At 41.1% G+C, this 21,654-nt stretch overlaps 1 protein-coding gene across 1 annotated transcript in view; it reads left to right on the forward strand.

The window, feature by feature from the left end:
* Positions 1 to 20,123, forward strand: part of Ccdc138 (coiled-coil domain containing 138) — a 53,033-nt gene extending 32,910 nt beyond the window's left edge. Inside the window, exons 13-16 of the mRNA XM_057751150.1 lie at positions 2,857 to 3,049; positions 14,127 to 14,303; positions 17,433 to 17,571; positions 19,459 to 20,123. Coding sequence (XP_057607133.1) covers positions 2,857 to 3,049; positions 14,127 to 14,303; positions 17,433 to 17,571; positions 19,459 to 19,624 — 675 coding nt within the window. The 3' untranslated portion in view covers positions 19,625 to 20,123. The remainder of the gene's footprint in view (positions 1 to 2,856; positions 3,050 to 14,126; positions 14,304 to 17,432; positions 17,572 to 19,458) is intronic.
* Positions 20,124 to 21,654: the final 1,531 nt, after the last annotated feature.

The raw sequence follows: 21,654 nt of genomic DNA on the forward strand, positions 1-21,654 counted from the left end.
AATGGAGTACAGACCTAAACAGAGAACTCTCAACAGAGGAATCCAAAATGGCTGAAAGACACTTTAGGAAATACTTGATATCCTTAGCCATCAGGGAAATGCAAACCAAAACAACTCTGAGATTCCATCTTAAACCTGTAAGAATGGCCAAGATCAAAAACACTGATGAAACTTATGCTGGAGAGGATGTAGGGTAAAGGAAACACTCCTGCATTGCTGGTGGGAGTGCAAACTGGTACAGCCACTTTGGATATTATTACGATGATTTTTCAGAAAATTAGGAAACAGTCTACCTCAAGACCCAACAATACTGTAACTTTTGGGTATATATCCAAAGGATGCTCAATCATACCACAAGGACATGTGCTCAACTATGTTCATAGCAGCATTGTTTGTCATAGCCAGAACCTGGAAACAACCTAAATGCCCCTCGACCGAAGAATGGGTAAGGAAAATGTGGTACATTTACACAGTGGAGTAGTAACACAGCAGAAAAAAATAATGACATCTTGAAATTTGGAGGCAAATGGATGGATCTAGAAAACATTATTTTGAGTGAGGTAACCCAGACACAGAAAGACAGTTATCACATGTACTCACTTATAAGTGGCTTTTAAACATAAAGCAAAGAAAAACCAGCCTACAACTCACAATCCCAGAGAAGCTAAACAACAAAGAGGGCCCTAAGAGAGACATACATGGATCTAATCTACATGGGAAGTAGAAAAAGACAAGATCTCCTGAGTAAATTGGGAGCATGGGGAACTAGTAGGGGGAGGGCAAGGAAGGGAGTGGAGAAAAATATATAGCTCAATTAAAAAAAAACAATTAAAAAAAAAAGAGGCAGTTGTGAGCTGCCTGGCCGAGGTGCTGGGATCTGAATGCAGTCCTGCCTGCAGAGCAGCAGGGGCTCACACTGCTGTGCCAGCTTTCCAGGCCCTGTGTTTACATCTCCTTACTAGTGTGCTAATTCCCTTGGAACTTCCCCTCTGCTGTGTGTGTTATTTAGAAGTTGGTTTTAGTTCTTTCTGTTTTTGTTTTGCTAATGTGGCTGTATTGTTGAAGTTGTTCTGTTGTTGACCAGGGTGTTTTATACATGTGAATTGGTGGTATTTATAAGTTCTCTATCATCACTAATACTTAGTCTAGCTCTACTCTCAATAGTTGAGGGTAGTGTGTTGAAGCCTGTACATTTGTGTTTCTCTCTCATCATCTGGTTTTGTCTCACATTGAAGAATTAACCTAAAATTTTTTATGTGTGTGATGTGCATATGCCCTACTTACATGCAGTGCCCATGGAGACCAGAAGAGGGCATCTGACTCCCTGGAGCTGGAGTTAGAGACAGCTGTGAGCTGCCATGTGGTGCTGGAAACCAAACCTGGGTCCTGTACAAGTACAGGCATTGCTCTCGACAGCCAGGCTACCTCTCCAGCCTCTTTCACATTTTATAACTTTTTTAGTTGGGATTATTGTGCCTTCTTGGTATAGGGGTCCTGTTTTCATTATGTAATTTATTTATTTATTTAATTTTTGAGACAGGGTTTCTCTGTATAACAGCTCTGGTTGTCCTGGAACTTGCTTTGAGACCAAACTAGCCTTGAACTCACAGAGATCCACCTGCCTCTGCCTTCTGAGTGCTGAGATTAAAGGATATGCCACCACTGCTCAGCTTTAAAAATTTTTTGAATGATGCAAGTTTTAATTATTTTAGACTTGAAAATAGAAACATTCCACATACTATTAAAAACACCTACTTTTCCTCAGGATTATTAAAATGTTATTTACAATACATTTAAATCTGATTGCATTGTTCATGCCACTCACTGCCCAATCATTTGATGCCCCAAATCTCAGAATGTCTGTTTCTAGTTTTGCATGTACAAATGTGTTATCCATATTGCAGTATCAGTGCTGAGCTTAGAATCAATTTACAAACCCTCATGAAGATGTGGAAAATCATTATGAACGTCAGCGAGAAAAGCTGGAAGAATTAGATCTCAACATAGAGACTTTTAAGTGATTTCTAAGTCTTCCTTAAGCATTCTCCTTTTCAATAGTTTGAAACGGTTTCCTTTCTGTTCGAGTCATGAAAAGTCTGTGGAAGACATCGGAGCCCCTGTAGAAATACCTTACTCTGTACCATTATTTCTGTTTTGTCCATTTTCTAGTCAAAATTTATTCTGTGAGACTTCTTCATGATCCTGACCCAGTATTTTCTTCTTGGGGATAGTTACAGTGAGAGTGAGCTGAAAACATGGAGAAGCCAGTACTTCTGCATCCTTGCCCAGGGGCAGTCTAGGCAGGTCTGGTCTGGGGCGGAGGCAGGGCCTTGGTCTCCAGGCAGCAGTGTGCTCGGTCTGTGCTGCCTGGAGATGCCGTCAGTTCCCTCTGTGCAGCATTGCTTACTCTTGGCCTGGCTCCCACCAGGGAAAGCGGTGAACTCAGAGTCCAGCTCTCTTCTTTTGATATTTCTCTATGCCGGACTTAACCTGATCTTAGTTTCTTAGGAAAACATTTCAAGAAGAGAAGTTCACACTTGTTTTTTAAAAGTTAATGATACAGTTTTAATTCTAACTTTGCATGTTTTCAAATCTATTTTTGTTAATATTTGCTTTAGTGCTTACATTTGATCAAGTATTTTTTTTTTTTTTTTTTTTTTGGTTTTGGTTTTTTGAGACAGGGTTTCTCTGTGGTTTTGGAGCCTGTCCTGGAAATAGCTCTTGTAGACCAGGCTGGTCTCGAACTCACAGAGATCCGCCTGCCTCTGCCTCCCGAGTGCTGGGATTAAAGGCGTGCGCCACCACCGCCCAGCTTGATCAAGTATTTAAAAAGATGATTGTGTATATATTTAACAGCATTCGGCTATGACCTCAACATTGAGAAGACTGGGTGAAGACATATTTAAAGGAGTGGCCATTAAAGGAACCCAGGATAATTCTGCCGAGCATTTTGTGGAGAACAAACCAAAGACAGCAGCATTCTTCAAGAGCTCCAACTTGTCACTGAGGTTTTTATCAACCCTGATTGTCCTTAAAACAGTCACTCAAGGTAAGCTTCTAGAGTGCTCACTGAGCTGTAGTAGGGGCTGTGGGCCTCTTCCCACAGCCCAGCTCATGGTTGCCTGGCTAGCTTATGCTCCAAAATAACGACACACAAACTCTATTCTTTTAAACACTGCTTGGCCCATTTCTGTTCATGTATGTAGCACCCCAGGTGCGCTTACCGGGAAGATTCTAGCCTACGTCCATCCTGGGTTGGAGTTTCATCGCGTCTGCTCTGGAGAGGAGAGCATAGCGTCTGTCTCTGAGAGGAGCTGCCTTGCATCTGAGCTCACTTCCTCTTCCTCCCAGCATTCTATTCTGTCTACTCCACCCACCTAAGGGGTAGCCTATCAAATGGGCCAAGGCAGTTTGTTTATTGACAAATGACCTTCCTGCATCATTTCCCTTTTTTCTGTTTAAACAAAAAAAAAAAAAAAAAAAGGAAGGCTTTAACATTAACATAGCAAAATTACATATAACAAAACAGTTATCAAGTAAAAATTACAATATTTACATCTATTTTATCTTTATCATAACTAAGGAAAACTATAACTATAACTATCTATCTATTATTCAACTCCATCAAAGACTCCAGAAGAATACAATATTACCTAAGCAAACAAAAAGTAAGCAACTTCTAAACTCTAGAAATGACAGAGACATCTCACTGCCTGGACAGTCACCCAAAGTTCCTCTGTACCGTTGGGGCATCCATCTTCGGCCTAAAGGCCCATAGTATCCAGAGACGTTTCCATGAAGCAGGAAATTTAAAGGCAGTTCAGTCACTATCTGCTGTGTCCTGCAGAATGTCTCACAGACTCTTTCATGAATCAGGAACCCCGAAAGATCATCTCACCTTTAGGCAAGTTCAGCAGTCCTCTCTCTGCGGGTTCTTTGTGTCCAGTTTATAAAATAGTCCAGACAAGAGCAGTTTCTTGCCCAAATGGCTATCAAACTCCATAAGGATCCTCTTCGATGCCCATCTTCTTCTTGAAGTAGATTGGTGCTGCCAGGAGCAGAGTGTCTCATTGTCATGAAAAACCCTAAGTTATTAAAACATTTAAAATACCATATTCTCTAGCCTTTGAAAGATATGATGAATGCCTATTTGAAATATATGCATGCACATCTAGAAAATCTAACTAACATGACTACAAACTTGACTATTATTGATAATTACCCATTAACAACCTATAGACATTACATTTTTAAGTGAACTACACAATCACAATACCTTAATCAATATCAGAAATACATATACATATAATAAAATTGACCTTAAATTAATATCAGTAAACCAAGATTCATATCAATGCAAATTATTCACATCTATATCATCTCCCCCTTTAAATGTAAAAGAACATTTATAAACAATATATGGGAACATGGGCGCAGTTTTTTCTCTCCAAACTGCTTCCTGCTGAATGGGGGCGCTGTTAATCAGGTCTTTCATGGTATAACCTGTGTGCTAGGTTCCTCTCAGTCGGCAGTTGAGCAAAGTAATTTTTTGAAGGTGTTCACAGCAACCCTTCAGGAGGACGTGGTCTATCATACCATATTGGGATCGAAGAAGCAATCCAAAGAGTCTCATCCTCTGTGAAAACAAAAGAAGAAACTCTTTTCCAAAGTATCATATCCTTAGATCCAAATTCTGAAGTCAAGGTATTTTGAAAATATCTATCTTGGATTAGTTCAGCAACATTTATAAACAAATATCTTTTAGCAGATGTTGCTCTTTCCTCAGCATTCAAACAATTCAAAGAGAGCATAATAGCATACAGTATCAAGATTTTCTGTGTACTTTCCATCTTTGTGCGGCTTTATTTTAACTCTATTTTGTTTATTTTTACTTTTGTTTTATATTTTCTGTATATCTTTGTCCTGGAATAACTCTTTAGACCAGGCTGTCCTTGAACTCTCAGAGATCTGTCTGTCTCTGCCTCCCAGGCATTGGGATTAAAGGCGTGTGCTACCACACCTTGAAGTCACAGAGGTCAATCTCCCTCTGTCTCCTAAGTGTTGGGATTAAAGGTGTGTACTACCACACCCAACTGCTTTCTTCCTTATTTTTTTTAAGAACTTTTAGCCTGCATATACTTTTAACACACTGTAAACAATTTAGAAATTTTCTTTGTCTTTGAATCTCTCTTTACTGTATCTCTCTCTTTTTCTGACCACACGAGCCTTTAAATTACTGAGCAATATGGGTAGGATTAAAGCCGTGGCTTTGCCAGCTAAATCCAGGCCATTCCTTAGCTTTCCAGCCTCATGGCGGAGGTACCGGCTGTAGCCATGTTTATCACCACAACTCTGTGGCGTTTCAAGGTCCTTGCCAGCACACAAGCTACAACACTCAAATGCTCTCTCTGTAGCTGACCTCCTGCCTCAAAGAGTCAGAGTTTGCCCTGGCAGGATGGCCCACAAAGCCGGCATTTTAAAACAGCACAACTTTTTTCCTGCTACGGCTGAAAACCGAAAAGCATGCCTTCAGCTTTTCACCAACACCGTTTTAAGTATTTCGTGGCAGGACCTTTTAAATGAGCTGCAAGGTTTCACAGCTGAAGCTGAGTCAGGAAGCCTCTCTTAGATGAGAGCGCTTGCTTGCCTTTAGCAAGCAGAGCAGACCCGAGAAATTGCTGCTACCAAGAAAACACGCTTTACTCTATTCTTTCCCAAGCTTTCTCAGGCTTTCTGTAGATGCAGTTATCCACGTGGGCGCCATCTGTAGTAGGGGCTGTGGGCCTCTTCCCACAGCCCAGCTCATGGTTGCCTGGCTAGCTTATGCTCCAAAATAACGACACACAAACTCTATTCTTTTAAACACTGCTTGGCCCATTTCTGTTCATGTATGTAGCACCCCAGGTGCGCTTACCGGGAAGATTCTAGCCTACGTCCATCCTGGGTTGGAGTTTCATCGCGTCTGCTCTGGAGAGGAGAGCATAGCGTCTGTCTCTGAGAGGAGCTGCCTTGCATCTGAGCTCACTTCCTCTTCCTCCCAGCATTCTATTCTGTCTACTCCACCCACCTAAGGGGTAGCCTATCAAATGGGCCAAGGCAGTTTGTTTATTGACAAATGACCTTCCTGCATCACTGAGCAACGTTCATTAAACATTTATGAGAGAATATTATATAATAAAGCAATCCTTTTATAGTCAAGTATGTTCAACCTTTTCAGAATGAGATTTTGAGTTATTTTGTAATAGCGGCACATTTTGAAAACAATTCCTTGTAATTGCCGACTTTAAGACAGTAAACTCTTGAGACTTGCTTTGTTGATCTGTTGTTGTGTAGAGACAGGGTCTCTCTGTGTAGCCCTGGCTGTCCTGGAACTCACTCTGTAGACCGGGCCGGCCTCTGCTTCCTGGGTGTTGGGATTGAAGGCGTGTCCTTCATGCCCTGCTTTTGTTGGTTTTCTTAGATCATGTTTCTATGTGCGCTTTGCGTCTTGGCATCTGTGACGTAAGTTAACATCGTGTCGTTTCCACCAGAGAAAGGAACAGGAAAGGCAGCCTGTAGGAGTATATTTGGCCACTGGATTTGTAGATAAAGTTTCTCCTGTGGCCACACTCGTCTGCTGTGTATCATTACGACTGTTTCTGCCCTGGAACTCGCTCTTGAAAAGGCATTATTAGCCCAGAATCAAATTCACCACAGACCTGATTTAGAAACTTTTCTATTCACACACACACACACACACACACACACACACACACACACACACACACACTGTTTTAGCAGGCAGTCCCTAACCTCACACTAAAAATATGTATATTCATAAGAGGTAAGTAATGTCAAAATTAGGGTCTCAAAGCTACTCTGTTATCAAGGAGAATATTCAAAGTCATATATCAGCATATATCATAGCATCATCTAATGCAGCGGTTCTCACCCTTCATAATGCCACAACCCCGTTAATACAGTTCTTTGTGTTGTGGTGACCTCCAGCCATAAAATTATTTCATTGCAACTTCGTTATTGTAGTTTTGCTACTGTTACAAATCATATTATAAATATCTGATTTGCAGGATATCTGATAAATGACACCCTTGAAAAGGTTGCAACTCACAGGTTGAGAAACACTGAGTGAATTAAATGTAATGTTTATTCTTTTTAAAAATTTGCTTTTGTTGTTTTATTAATAGGGGGTGCAGATATGGTATGTCACACACATGGAGATCAGAAGACAGTCTGTGGAAATTAGTTTTTCCTTCTACCATTCCTAACTTTGTAGGATGGGGCAAAAGTAATGTTCAAAGGCACTGAATGCCTTTAGAACAAAGGGGGGAGGGCAGTGAAGCAAATAAAAAAAATATAAGATTATACTCACCGGAAGTTCTTGAAAATATGAAAAGTAATAGAGAAAAACCAATGAAGACCAAAACTCTTTCCTGGAGAAAACTACTAAGCTGGTACGTCTCTAGTGAGGACCAAAACTCTTTCCTGGAGAAAACACTAAGCTGGTACGTCTCTAGTGAGGACCAAAACTCTTTCCTGGAGAAAACACTAAGCTGATACGTCTCTAGTGAGGCTGAGGAAGAGAAGGAAGAGAAGCACCGATAGCAGAAACAAGGGTGACTTAGCAGGGTTCAGGAGAGCGGAGGAGTGTGCTAGCTAAGTTAAAGCCAGCATGCACGCAACACTTCTGAGGAAGTGGGATATTATTTAAAAGATATAAAATGCCAAGTCTCTTAATCTAAAAGTCCCCATGTTTGCATAGAAGTTGAACTTGTAGTTGCAAAGTTTCCCTCCAGGAAAATTACAGCCACAAATGGTTTTATTTGGGAGTTATACCAAGTATTCAGTTTCTAGAACAACAACAAAAATAATGAAGTGTTTATAAACATGTGAGAGACAAAAGATATCAAATGAGGTAGATTGTACACTGAAACTATAAAACTGTGGAGGAAACGGAAGGTCAAACATGTAGACACTCTAAGCAGACAGACTTTGCTCATGGGTCAGGAAGTTTAGTGGATTTTGTTCTTGTTTTTTGAGACAGGGTTTGTCTGTGTAGCCCTCACTTTCTGGAATGCTTTCTGGACTTGAGCGCAAAGAAATCCACCTGCCTCTGCCTCCCAAGTGTTAGAGTTAAAGGCGCACGCCACCACTGCTCAGGAAGATGTGTCAAGGTGACAGTTCTTTCCAAATGGTGACTGTGGCTTCCTAGTGATCAGAATGATGTTAATTCTTAGTTAGAAACTGATAAGCAGATTTCAAAGTTCACACAGAAAACTTTTGGGTTTAGAGTCTTAAACACAGATTTGCTTTATTCTACGTGACTTCAAGAGAGTATGGTATTGGTGAAAAGCCACTCAGTGGGACAGAGTGGATCATCTAAAACAGACCTGCACATTATGGGCAGCTTATTTTCAGCAAGTCTTCCAAACAGTTCAGTATGGCCAGGGTCATATGGCTAGTCCTTTCTAAAGTTGGCCTAGAGTGAAGTATGTCATATGTGGATGGTGGCCGGGAGGGGTGGGAAACGACCTTCTGCCTTCACATACAAGAAAAACCTCAAAATAGCGCGCAAACTGAAACTGAAAAGCTAGAACTATAAACTTCAGGAAGAAAACAGGAGGTTATGTTGGATTTGGCATAGAAGTTTTTTTTTTTTTCTTCCTATTTGATACAGGGTGTCATATAACCCAGACTAGCTCCAGATTTTCTGTGCAGCCAAGGGTGGCCTTGAACTTACTATGCAATTCAGGGCAATCTCATGATTACGGAAAGCCTCTCGAGTATGGGAATTATAGGTGTGTGCCAACACATCAAGAAAAATTATCTTAAACAGGCCATAATAGTTTTGATTTAGGAAAAGATTATTTGACTTTGTCAAAATTAAAAATTTTGGGGCTGGAGAGATGGCTCAGCCATGAAGAGCACTTGGCTGCTCTGGCAGAAGACCTGGATTTGGTTCCCAGCATGCACATCAGGTGGCTCACAACTGTCTGACTCCAGTGACAAGGAGATCTATAACTTTCTTCTGGCCTCCACAGTGGGCACACACCTACATATACAAAATGAATACATTTTAAAAATTCAAAATTTTGATTTTTAGTTGTATGAGTGTTCATGTATATATATTTGGAGACCAAAGGTCAACAGTGAATGTCTCCCTCAGTCACTTTCCACCTTAGTTTTGGAGATGGGCTTTCCGGTTGAACTGATAACTTGCTGTTTTGGCTGGACTGTCTGGCCCTCAAGCCCTAGGGATCTTCCTGTATATACTGCCTGGAGATGAGACTGTAGTCACGTGGTGCTGTTCCTGGCTTTTTACATGGGTGCTGGGAACCCAATTGCAGGGCCTCAAGCTTGAGCAGCAGGCACTTTACCAACTGAGCCGTCTCCCCCGCCTTAAAGTTTGTGTTTTCAAAACACAGTGTTTGTGGAAATCTGAGTTACAGACTGAAGTCACTTGTGAATTGTATGTCCAAGAAAGGACTGGATGCATAAGAAGACAGCCCAGTTAAAATGGGGAAAGTGTTTAGACAGAACCCTCATTAAAAAAGACCTGAAGAGTGAATATGCACATGTCATCATTCCTGAAGAACTTCCAGCGTCAACCGCTGTGTGATCAATGTGAACAGTAGATGTTCTGTGATTACATGTCCTAACAAAGCAACTTAAGAGGAAAGGCTCATTTCAGCTCACAGCCCAAGTGTGGTCCTAATCCATCCTAATGATGAAGTCAGGACAACTTAAGGGTACCAGGACTCATTTCAGCTCACAGCCCAAGTGTGGTCCAAATCCATCATGATGGTGAAGTCAAGACAACAGGAGCTCAAAGCAGCTGGTCACCTCACACCCACAGCACAGAGCAAAGAGCAGTGAATGAACCCACACCGTGGCTCAGGCCCCTTCACGGACGGACTAAATGACTGGCAGTGGGACTCGCCCTGGAACTCCTGCTGCTGCGTCTAGCAGTGTGGAATCGTGATTCCCCCAGAATAGCCGGGGAGATTACTGAAAATGAAACATGTCTCGCTGTAACACATCAAGTGTAACACGTCTCACCCATTCTACTCTCGTGTGCTTTCCCAAGAGAAAGGAAGCATGTGTGTGCTGCTCCCAGACCTGCATGCCATTTGTCCAGAGCAGCTTCGTTTGTGCTGCCTACCAGCCTGAAACAGTCCGGGTCCATCAGAAGGGAGGGGACAAACGTTCTAACCACAACGGAATACTACTCAGCAATAAGAGGCACAAACTACTGATATAACCATGACACAAATGAGTCTAAAAACAATTATGTCAAGTGAAAGAAGCTAACAATGCAATGAATATGATTACTTAAATACTTAATACAGTATTCAATACTGTAAAAATACAAATAGCTTGTAATGGCGGAAGTATAGCCTGGACAGACAGAAAATGCAGGCAGGGCAGAACATTAGCAGTTTTTAAAACTAAGTATACAATTACATCACTTCCTCCCTTCCTGTCACAGAAACCTTTAATGATTGCCTGGGGTTTGACTTGTTGATCGAAGGAGAAATTAGGAAAGGTTTGAGGAAGCCTTTTAGAGTGACAGGATATAGTAACCGTCAGTCTGGGATAAGTTTAGAGATATGAAAATGTGTAAGGTTTTTTCCCTTAGAAAAGCTCAAAGCATTGTGCACACATTAACGATGATTTCTCTTAGATTGGTGAACCGATGAGTTTACTGGGATCACTTACAGGAGTGTGGGTGAGGGTTAGCCCACCCTAGTGGATGATGACGCTGGGAAGCTTAACTTCTGACGCTCCCTCCCCAGATTGCAGGCAGCCCCACTGGAGAGACTCCTTCATGGTTATTGCCATGTTTTCACTGCACATAGTACTGTTCCATAAAGACACTGTAAACCAATATGTAACGTCCTTTGAGCGTGTCAGACAGTCCTGCTTTTACTGCCATGCTTTATGTACACGTCGGAGTTTATATATCTATCTCAAACCCACAAATAAGAGAAAACATGCTGCCTTTGTCTTTCTGAGACCTGACTGACTTAATTTCGTAATTTCCAGTTGCATACATCTTCCTACAAATGACAGTTTTGTTCTTTTTTTATGACCGAATAAAATTCCATTATGCATATCCACCACCCGTCCTCTGTCCACTCCTGGACACACCCAGGTTGGCTCCATAACTTAGCTTTTGCGAACAGTGTTATAGTGAACCCTTGCTGTGCAAGTGTCCCTGTGATGTGTTTACTTGGCTCCTCTGGGGAAGTTCACAGGAGTGGGGTAGCTGGGCCACAGACTAGATCTACTTTTAATTTTTTTGAGACACCTCCAAACTAATTTTCACAGGGGCTAGCCTGGTTTACATTTCCACAAGCCGTGTACATAGGGGTTCCTCTCTCTCTCTCTCTCTCTCTCTCTCTCTCTGGCTCTTTGAGACAGATTTTCTCCATGTATCCCCTGGCTGGCCTAGAACACATTCTGTAGGCTAGGCTGGCCCTGAACTCAGAGAGCCACCTGCCTCTGCCTCCTGAGTGCTGGGGTTAAAGGTGTGCACCACCACCGCCAAGTTCAACAGTTGTTTTCTCAAGGACTGCCATTCTGGTTAGGGTAGGAGGGAATCTTCTTGTAGTTCTAATTTGCATTTCTCTGACGGCTAGTAAAATTGAATATTTTTTTCATGTTTTTGGCTACTTAGGTTTCATCTTTTTTGAGAACTGACTGTTCTTTTCTTTAGCCCATTTATTGACTGGATTTTTTGATTCCTTGTAGCTTCGTTTTTGAGGTGTCGAGTTCTTTGTAGATGTCCTCTGTGAGGTGTGCGGTTGAAGGTTCTTCCCATTCAATAGGAATCTTTGCGGGCTTACTATGCAGACACCTTTGAAGTAGTGAAATTGTATTTCTCAGCTGTTGGCAGTATTTCCTGAGCAGCTGGCGTCCTTTTCCGAAAGTTGTTGCCCATGCCTACATCTCTCACAGTTTGAGTTTTGGGGCTTGCATTAAGGTCTTTCATTTGGAGTTGATTTTTGTTACAGGATGAGAGAAAAAGATGGAATTTCATTCTTCTATATACGGATATGGAAGAAATAGGCCAGTTTTGGGGGCACATTTGTTGAAGAAACTGTCTTTAGTATGTATGTTGGCATCTTTGCCAACATTGGCGTTGTAGCCCCATGGGCGTATATTTGTGCCATCTATTGATGGTGATGCTAGTAGTCATGAATAAAAGGCGTGTGCTGCTCCAGGAGGCGTGTAGTTAACTGCCTAGTTCATGGCTTTTACAGCTTCCTCTGTTTTTAAACACATCCATATGTTTATACTTTTCTTGAATTTATAAAATTCCTTAAAGCTTTCATACATGTATAGAACGTACCTTGATCATATCCTCCGCTCACCCCCTTTCTCCATTGTCCCACCCTCACCTCTTCTAAACCCTCCCTCCTTTTCAACTTCATGTTCTCTTCGTAAAATAGTTAGAATTCCCTATCATGCTGCCAAGGGCAGGTCCATACAGTGTTGTTTTTGATTTCCCATTGTAAATAAAGGGACATGCACACAATGTCCAGAGTCCGTGATGTTCTGCAGATGAAGGAAGTGGATGTCCTGATTTCTGCCACAGGAACCCAGTTTAGATGGCACCAACCTTGATCTCCAGATGGGGCATCCAAAGGGAAGTGATGGTCTCTGCAGCACAAATCTGAAGAGGCCCTGGGAGAAGTTTGTTGCACCTTGAGCTGTCTTTGCCTGTGGATGCTTTCGTCATCCTATCAGGAGCCCGGGCCAGCAAGACATGCAGATGTGTGCTCCACTACAGGAGCCACTCCAGTTGCTGGTGGCCTTCCTCCTGGGACTTTCACTGGCCAGATCCAAGCAGCCCTTAGGGAGCCTCGTCTTTTGGTGGATAATGATTCTAGGGCTGACTGCCAGCCCCCCATAGAGGCATTTTATGCCAGCCTGCCCCCCATGCTCCGTGTAACACAGATTCTGCTATTAACCAGTGAGCTAACTCTAGCTCTCACTAGTTTTGATGCGGTGGCTAACTGAGATGTTTGAAAGCCTTTGATTTGTCTCTCTAAGGCTAAGGCCGCTCTATGGGTACTCAGTGGTTAAGAGCACATGCTGCTCTAGCAGAGGACCAGTTTGGCTCCCAGCAGCCATGTCGAGTAGCTTACAGCCCTGTGACTCCAGTTCCAGAGGATAGCACACTTTTTGGCCTCTGCAAACACCCACACTCACGCATAATGCCTCAGCTCCCCACGTATTAACAAGGCAAAGCCACTTTAGAAAAAAATAACCAAATGCTGTTTTTCTACTGTGACAGTCAATCCACTTAACCATGTGAGCTGTTGCAAGTAATTTCAAATACAGTAGGGGGCACTGTTGTAAAACCTGTTCCTGTGAAGAGGTCAGGATTTGTCTATTCTATCTGTATTGTTGCTTTGAATGATATATTTGCTCTTTAGTAGGAGACAGAAATCCTTGCTTAAAACTCACTGAGCGGGACTGGAGAGATGGTTCAGTGGTTAAGAGCATTGCCTGCTCTTCCAAAGGTCCTGAGTTCAATTCCCGGCAACCACATGGTGGCTCACAACCATCTGTAATGAGGTCTGGTGCCCTCTTCTGACCTGCAGACATACACACAGACAGAGTATTGTATACATAATAAATAAATATTAAAAAAAAAACTCACTGAGCAAATTTGTATATAGTTACAATTATAAATAGGGAAGCATTTGGAAGTCAGCAATAAGACATACGATCTTAGAAGCTTTTTTAAAGATACAAATATGGTTCTGTATAAGTTTGTGGGAAAATGTAGTAATTACAACCAAATATGGAAATATATGCTACTGTGCTATTTAATATTAATCATCAATTTTCATTCTTAGTATAAAAAACAAAATGGGACTGATTATTTTATTAGTAAAATAATAAATGAATTTACCCCATCATAATTGGACTGCCTTTTCTCTCTCCTTCCCCATTGAGTTCTATCAAAAAAGTGAGGGGCTGAATCTAAATTTAGTTTGTGATTTCTTGTCATTTAATTTTTTTTACATTTTTGGTTTATTAAAGCGGTGGTTCTTTTTGTTTAACCTGTGTTTCTGATGTAATAACTGATACATGGTTGTTTGTGTTATTTTTAGCTGACTACCTAGCTCAAGCATTTGATTCCCTTTGTTTGGACTTGAAGACAGATGAAGGAAAAACCTTATTTTTGGAGTACCAAGCTGTTCCGGTGATACTAAGACACTTGAGGGTATCCAGTAAAGGGCTCTTGTCCAATGTCATCGATAGTCTGCTTCAGATGACGGTAGAATCAAGTGAGTGTTTGTGTTTTACGTACGTAAAGAAATGATGTTTTCATTCCCTCCTAACCACAACACGCTAACTCCACACACCAGACACTGTTTCCGCTTTTAAATGGTGGCTGTTGTCGGAAGTTATTATCTAGGACGGCACACAGAACAAGAGGTTCCGTTGTGGGCTCTTAAAATGTGTGTGTCATACTTTGCTGTGTGCTCCTTCCCGTTGCCCTCCTCTCTGCCCTTCCTCCCGTTAGTACCCTCTTACCACGTGTCTTCTGATGTCCCCCACCCCTTAGGGTCTCCTCTTCCCCTCTTGTGGTTCCTTGTCCAGTCATGTCCTGCAAATACAGATGTAAAGATATAGCTGTGCATATGTGTATGATCTAAACTTTAAGTTCCTTGTATGAGAAACAATGTGATATTTGTATCTGAGTCTGGCGTATTTCACATAACATAATTCCATTTGCATCTATTTTCTGAAAATGTCATGATTTTATTTTTCTTTATGTAAAATTCTCTTGTGTATATCTACGTACCACATTTTCTTTTTTCTTTTTTTAAAAAACAGCCAAATGGCTTAGGCTAGTATTTTTTCTTTTCTTAAAGATTTATTTATTTTACATCCTGATTACAATTTGCCCCCTCTTCTCCTCCCAGTCTCACCCCAACTCCCCTCTGCTCCCACCCCTAGTCCACTCTTCCTCTGTTTCTGTTTAGAAAAAGTTAGTTCTCCCGTAAGTACCAACAAAGCATAACATATCAAGTTGCAGACAGACTGTGCACCTCCCCATGTATGAAGGCTGAGCAAGGCAGCCCAGTGTGAGAAGAGTCCCAGAAGTCAGAGAGTTGGACACAGCCCCTGTTCCCACTGTTAGGAGTCCCACAGGGGACCAAGCTACACAGCCATAACATAGATGCACAGGGCCTAAGTCAGTCCCATGCAGCCTCTCTGCTTATTGGTTCAGGCTCTGTGAGCCCCTATGAGCCCAGATTAGCTGATTCTGTGAGTTTTCTTGTGTCCTTGACCCCTCTGGCTCCTATAATCCTTTATCTCCCTCTTCTGCAGGATTTCCTGAGTTCTACCTAATGTTTGGCTGTGGGTCTTCACCTGTTTCTATCAGTTGCTGGATGAAGCCTCTCTGATGACAATTGGGCTAGGCATCAATTTGTGTGTGTAGCAGAATATCGTTAGACATCATTACATTGACATTTTACCCCCTCCGGTCATGTTTGGTTCAATCCTAGGTCTCTGGGTCATCTAGACTGTTTATTGCATTTTCTTTATGAATTCATTTATGGATGGACATCAGGGCTGCTTCCGTTTCCTGGCTACTGTCATAGGATAGCTCTAAGCATGGATTCACAGATAGCTCTGTGGTGTGCTGGCCTAGTCCCGTAGACAGATGACAGGGTGGTTCAGAGATAGCTCTGTGGTGTGCTGGCCTAGTCCCGTAGACAGATGACAGGGTGGTTCTGTTTTCAGTCTTGGGGGGATTTCCACTGATTTCCACAGTCGCTGCACAAGTTTCTCAGGGTGTTCAAATTCCTGGCATGTTGTTCTCTGAGACTCAGGGACAATAAATCAGTATCTCAGGAATTCTCAGAAATTTCATAATTATGACGACTTTACCCCTTCTACTTTACTCTGTGTTGATTGAATAGCTAAAATTCAATTATTTAAAGAATAATATACACTAAGTTGAGTTGTAGTTACGAAGAACTGCATCCTACAGGAATTCAAACAATAAAAGCACAATTTAAAACTCAGTACAGTCTCAAGATAGTAACACATAAGCCTTTCAAGTTGTTTATGGATTTAAAAACCAAGATGAATCATAGTTTTATATCTTTTATGGGAAATAACTTTACTTGCATTTAGAAAAAAAGCCATTTGCAGAGGCTTTTCACTGGAGAGTGAATTGTTTTTAAGGCCACAATTTGACTTGTGTGATTTTTTTTTGTTTCATTTTCTCCCAACCTCCCTTAACCAGGCAGTACCAGTTACTGCTGCGCTGACAGTATTTTCATATATTATATATTATCCTGTAATGAACACAGCAAGTGAAATACAGCTTCTTTCCTTTGGATTGTTTTTAGAGGCACAGTTTTTTGAGTATTTTATTTTTTTCAATTTCAATTTTTAGTTTTTCAACTTTTTTTTCAAATAAAATCATTTTATATGAATACTTAAATTTTATAAAAATTACTTTATTTTTTGAGATTCTAATTACATTGTGCGCCCATCTCTTTTCTCCTTCCAAACCCTCCTATGTTCCCTTCCTGTTCCCTTTCAAATCCAGTGCCAGTTTTTCATTAATTGTTGATATGTATGTGTGTGTGTATATATATATATATGTATATACATGTAAAAATAAACACACATACACCTAAATGCATGAATACAACCTGCTCAGTCTTATAATGTTACATGTATGCACATGTCCTCAGGGCTGACCATTTGGTAATGATCCAGTTGCTGTGCTCTTCCCTGGAGAAGGCTGTTTCCCCCACTCTCCGCACTCTTAGCTGCTGGAAGTTCTTGTGTATGAAGCCTCATGGCCTCTCCCCCTTCCGCATTAGTACGTCTGTTGTCCGTGTTCAGCCCATGCTGAGGCAGTCCTGTCGCTGAGACTTCAGCTGCTGACAGCCCAGGAACCACGGTCTCACAGCCAACTCATGGTGCTCTGGTCCTTACGGCCTTTCTGCCTGCTTTTCCACGACGATCCCTTAACGTTTTTATCTGTAGGTTTTCAACCCGTCATGAACCTGTCTCTCTTTACCCTTTATGCTCAAAGGGTTCTTTCCTATCTAATACTCAGAATTGTTATTGGGGGTTTTAAAGAAAACAGTTGACTGCTTCAGTGGAACTTCTTACTTGCAGTCACCTAGACTGTGCTTGCAGTCAGAAGCTTATTGAAGGAATGCTGTCCGCTCACTCTTCTTTCAGACGTGCTTTGTGTTAGATAATTCCAAATGATGATTTGCCCTAAAGTTTAAGGATGAAAGAGTGAGAGTCCAAGTTGGCATTGATGCCCTTCTCACAGAGTTCTGGGATTGATGCCCTTCTCACAGAGTTCTGGTTGTGCTTTTGTAAATTTTTCCTTTATGCTTCCTAACAGTACAGCCTGGTGACCTGTTTTACAGAGTCCTTGCAGCCTTTCCTGGAAGCCTGTAGCAACTCTTTATTTTTTCGTACTTGTTCTGTGCTGCTCCGAACCCCTAAACTTGATCTTCACATCCTGGAAAAGCTCAGTATTATCCTACAGAAGCTTTCAAAAATCAAGTAAGAATATCTTTTGTAACGTTTTTAATTGATAATCATATTGCGATCACTATTAGGGCTGCTTTTTCAATCTTGATCTCAAATCAGTTCAACTTGATTATTGCCTTGTTTTAATTTATTATTTCTAGTCTACAGAGGTAGAAATTTAAGAATCATAGTATTAATGATTATCAGTGACGAAATACTAGGGCTGGGCCAGTGCTTACCAGGTAAGAGTAGTTACTGCATAAGCATGAGGACCTGAGTTCAAATCCCCAGTACTCACATAAAAAGCTAGTGTGACTGCGTGCACCTGTGAGCCTGGCAATGTGGGGGGATAGAGGCAGGAGGATCACTGGGACGTGGTGGCCACCAGCAAGACTCCAGGTTCAGTATGTGACCTTGTTTAACATAAATAAATCAGAGAATAATAGATAGGATGCCAGACATCCTCCAGATTCACTCACACATGCCTGTACCAGACAACACATGCACACACACACACGCACGAACACACACAGACACACACACAGATTTAATATAATCTTTGAAAATATAGTTGTTTTTCAGTTGTCTTCATTCATCTAAGAAAACTTTAAATTCCAGGGATAGCATGTGAATCCAAGAATGAGGTATTATTTGAGCTGTCAGGAAGGGGGTTATTTGTGTATCTGGGGTCGATTTTGGTTTTTATGGTTCTGAACCCAGGTGTAACTGCATGGCAGGCAAATGTTCTTCCACTAAGAACAAGTTTATTAATCAAGTGATAGTATCAGAACAAATCACTGCACACTGATATTTTATATATGACGGGTGGAAAAAAACCAAAGTAATAATAAAAGTGCATTTTATAGTTCCTTATTAACACACTGAAGTATGCATTTTATAGTTCCTTATTAACACACTGAAGTATGCATTTTATAGTTCCTTATTAACACACCGAAGTATGCATTTTGGCAAAACAGTCAAAAGAACGTGGTGTGCCGGGCGGTGGTGGCGCATGCATTTAATCCCAGCACTCCGGAGGCAGAGGCAGGCAGATCTCTGTGAGTTCAAGACCAGCCTGGTCTACAAGAGCTAGTTTTAGGACAGGCTCCAAAACCACAGAGAAACCCTGTCTCGAAAAACCAAAAAAAAAAAAAAAAAAAAAGAACGTGGTGTGTACACATGTGGAAGCCCAAGGTTGGTGTTAGGTATTTTCCTCTTCTGTTTTTTTTTGTTTGTTTGTTTGTTTTGTTTTGTTTTGTTTTTTTGAGACAGGGTCTCTCACTGAACCTGGAGCTCGCTGATTGGCTAGGCAGTATGGTCAGTGAGCTCAGGAAAACCCCTTGTCTTCAAGGCTGGACTATCTGATCATTTCTCTTGAGGCAAATATACCCAGATGAGAAAATAAAATATAGGTGGACACCTATCTTACATTGAAGATAGGATTATGATTGACATGAGATTACGGAATGCCTTCTCATCTTCCTCTTATTTTGTGAGATAGGCTTTCTTTATGTAGCCCTGGCTATCCTGGGTAGATCTGCCTGCCTCTGCCTCAGAGTGCAGGGATTAAAGGTGTGCGCCACCACACTGAGCTTGACTGTCAATTAGAGAGAGAGAGTGGTTGGAAAGTGGTATATTGCCACTTTAGCTTCTTAGGAAAACCGGTTCTGTCTAGCTATGGGGAGGGGAGGTTCCTTGTTCTTAGTAGTTATTCTCTATTAGTGAATAGGTTCAGTTTCAGGATATAAACTATTTTCGCCTGGCCTGTAATGTTTTTCTTCTTGGGGCTGCTTTTCTTATCATCTAAGTCCAGTAATCAGCCATTTTCTCCATTGTTTTTAAAAGCAAGTGCTATCTCCTCACATTTGCATAAATTCTCTTGACTATAAATAATTAAGTAATAAAACTGCTCTTTTTCAGGAGTAATAAGAAGCTCTTTGAAGTTTTTACCATTCACCTGATGCTTCAGGAAATCCAAAGGACGACGCATCCCGAGCACGCCTTTCTCTGTATTAACCTAAACTCCACTCTGTTCAATCTGGGTCTGACCAAATGTAACTCCCTGGCCTCCAGTACAAGCCATTAGAAAAGAGAGTGTGTGTGTGGTCTGTGTGTGTATACGTATGTTTCTTGTCGGTAAAAGTGTAAAAATCACCAAAGTGAGATTCTACAGAGTAAAGTTATCAATAGCAGCACTTATCATGAAAGATATTGAGAAAGATTTTTCAGCTATGTAAATGAGACATAGACGGTATGAATGTTTTAGAATTTTTCAGTTTAAGGTAATATTAATGTACAAGGTAACATTTCCGGAATTTAAGGCATTGAGGTGGCTTTTTACAAAAATATTTTAGCAAAAATCTTTCTTGAAATTATGTGATTATTTGGAATATTCTTTTTGTTCTTATGTGGAAATAAACTATGTTATCATCCCCCCCAATATAGTAGAATCACGTGTTTTGGAAGCAGAGTCGGTGCGGGAGAATTGTTCTTCTATTTTTTGATCTAGCTGACCTCAGACTCACAGGTAGTAGCCTCTTGCCTCTGCCTTCCAACTGCTGAAATTAAAGGCATACTCCACCGCATGCAGCCAAATGCTTATCCTTTGATGATTTTTTTATTTGTTTGTTCTGTTTTTCTTTTCCCCACTCATGTTTGTGGTTGTTAGGTGGGTGCTGTACAGCCCAGCTAGAGTGCAGATGGTGTGTGTGTGTGTTTTATGAAATCGGCCACCCGTGTGTTAAGGATCATAATGTCCTCTTGAACAGGACAAAGTGACCGTCTTTACCTTTCACCACTAGTTTTGGTTTGAAGCTGGTTTTCTCGGATATTAGAACACTGGTACTTGCCTGTATCTCTGGTCCATTTATTTAGAACAGCTTTTGGTGTCTGTCGTACATTGCTTTCTATTACTGTGATAAAACTCTGACCAAAAGCAACCTGGGAGGAAAGGGCTTACTTCCCCTCACATGTCACAACCCGAGGACAATCAGGGCTGGGACTGAAGCAGGATCCCAGAGGCAGGAGCTGAGGCAGAGACTATTGGAGGGATGCTGCTGCTTACTGGCTCGTTCTTCTTGCTTTTTATTCAAGGATTCTTTGTCCAAGAGTTGCCCCACCCATAGTGGGCTGGGCCCTCCAACACCATTCGTTAATCAAGACGTCCCACCAACTGGTGTAATCTGTATAAGCTTTAGAAAATTGTTATTTTTTTTCTTTAATGTTCTCTATGCCTTTAGAACTGAATTCCTCTTTTGTGCCTCTTATCCACAGGTTTGGTCTTTTCACGAGTGCCCCATGAGTCTTGGAATTCTCACTGTTATTGTCTTCTAATTTTGTCTTTGTTGTTGTTTGATTATTCCAGTTTCTGAACCTTATCTTCAAGCTCAGATCTTGATCTTCATCTTCTGCTTGGTCCATTCTGTTGTTGACATTTTCCACAGAGCTCTTTATGTGAATTACTTCATTTTTTACTTTCAACTTTTCATTTTTTCTTCAGTATTTCTGTATCTTTTTAAAATTCCTTTTTCTTGTCTTACATCAGCTTCCTTATTTCATTAAGCTGTTTGTTATTTTCTCAATCAGGAGATTATTTTCTCAACAACATCACTGAAGCAATTACCCATATTGTTCTATTATTAAATAAAACTTGGGAGTCAGATATCAGGATAAAAACCTGATTGATCGGAGAAGCAACAGTGACCTCCTCTCTCTCGCCCTCCTCAATCAAAAAGTGCCATGAATCTTTCTAGGCTTCTCCCTACTAATCCCTGTTTATCTCTCTATATGTCCTGGGTCCAACAATACCTCTGTGGCAATTCTGATCAGCTAGTAGCTAACTCCTCCCTCTGATTCAAGGTAAACTTTATTGGCAGTCTCGAGAGTGTCAAAGTACAATCAAAATATCCCACAACAAACCACTAACTTGCAACCCAAATTCAAGAATTCATCAGAAAGATGGTTCACTATGATCAGGCTGGCTTCATTCCAGAGATACAGGAGTGGTTCAACATACAGAAGTAAATATGCAATAAATGTAAAATGTCACATAAATGGACTGAAGAACAAAAACCAGAAGATCATCTCAGTAGGTGCAAAAAGAGCTTTTGACAAAAT

The sequence above is a fragment of the Chionomys nivalis genome, chromosome 19 (assembly GCF_950005125.1).
Source record: "Chionomys nivalis chromosome 19, mChiNiv1.1, whole genome shotgun sequence".
Taxonomy (NCBI): domain Eukaryota; kingdom Metazoa; phylum Chordata; class Mammalia; order Rodentia; family Cricetidae; genus Chionomys; species Chionomys nivalis.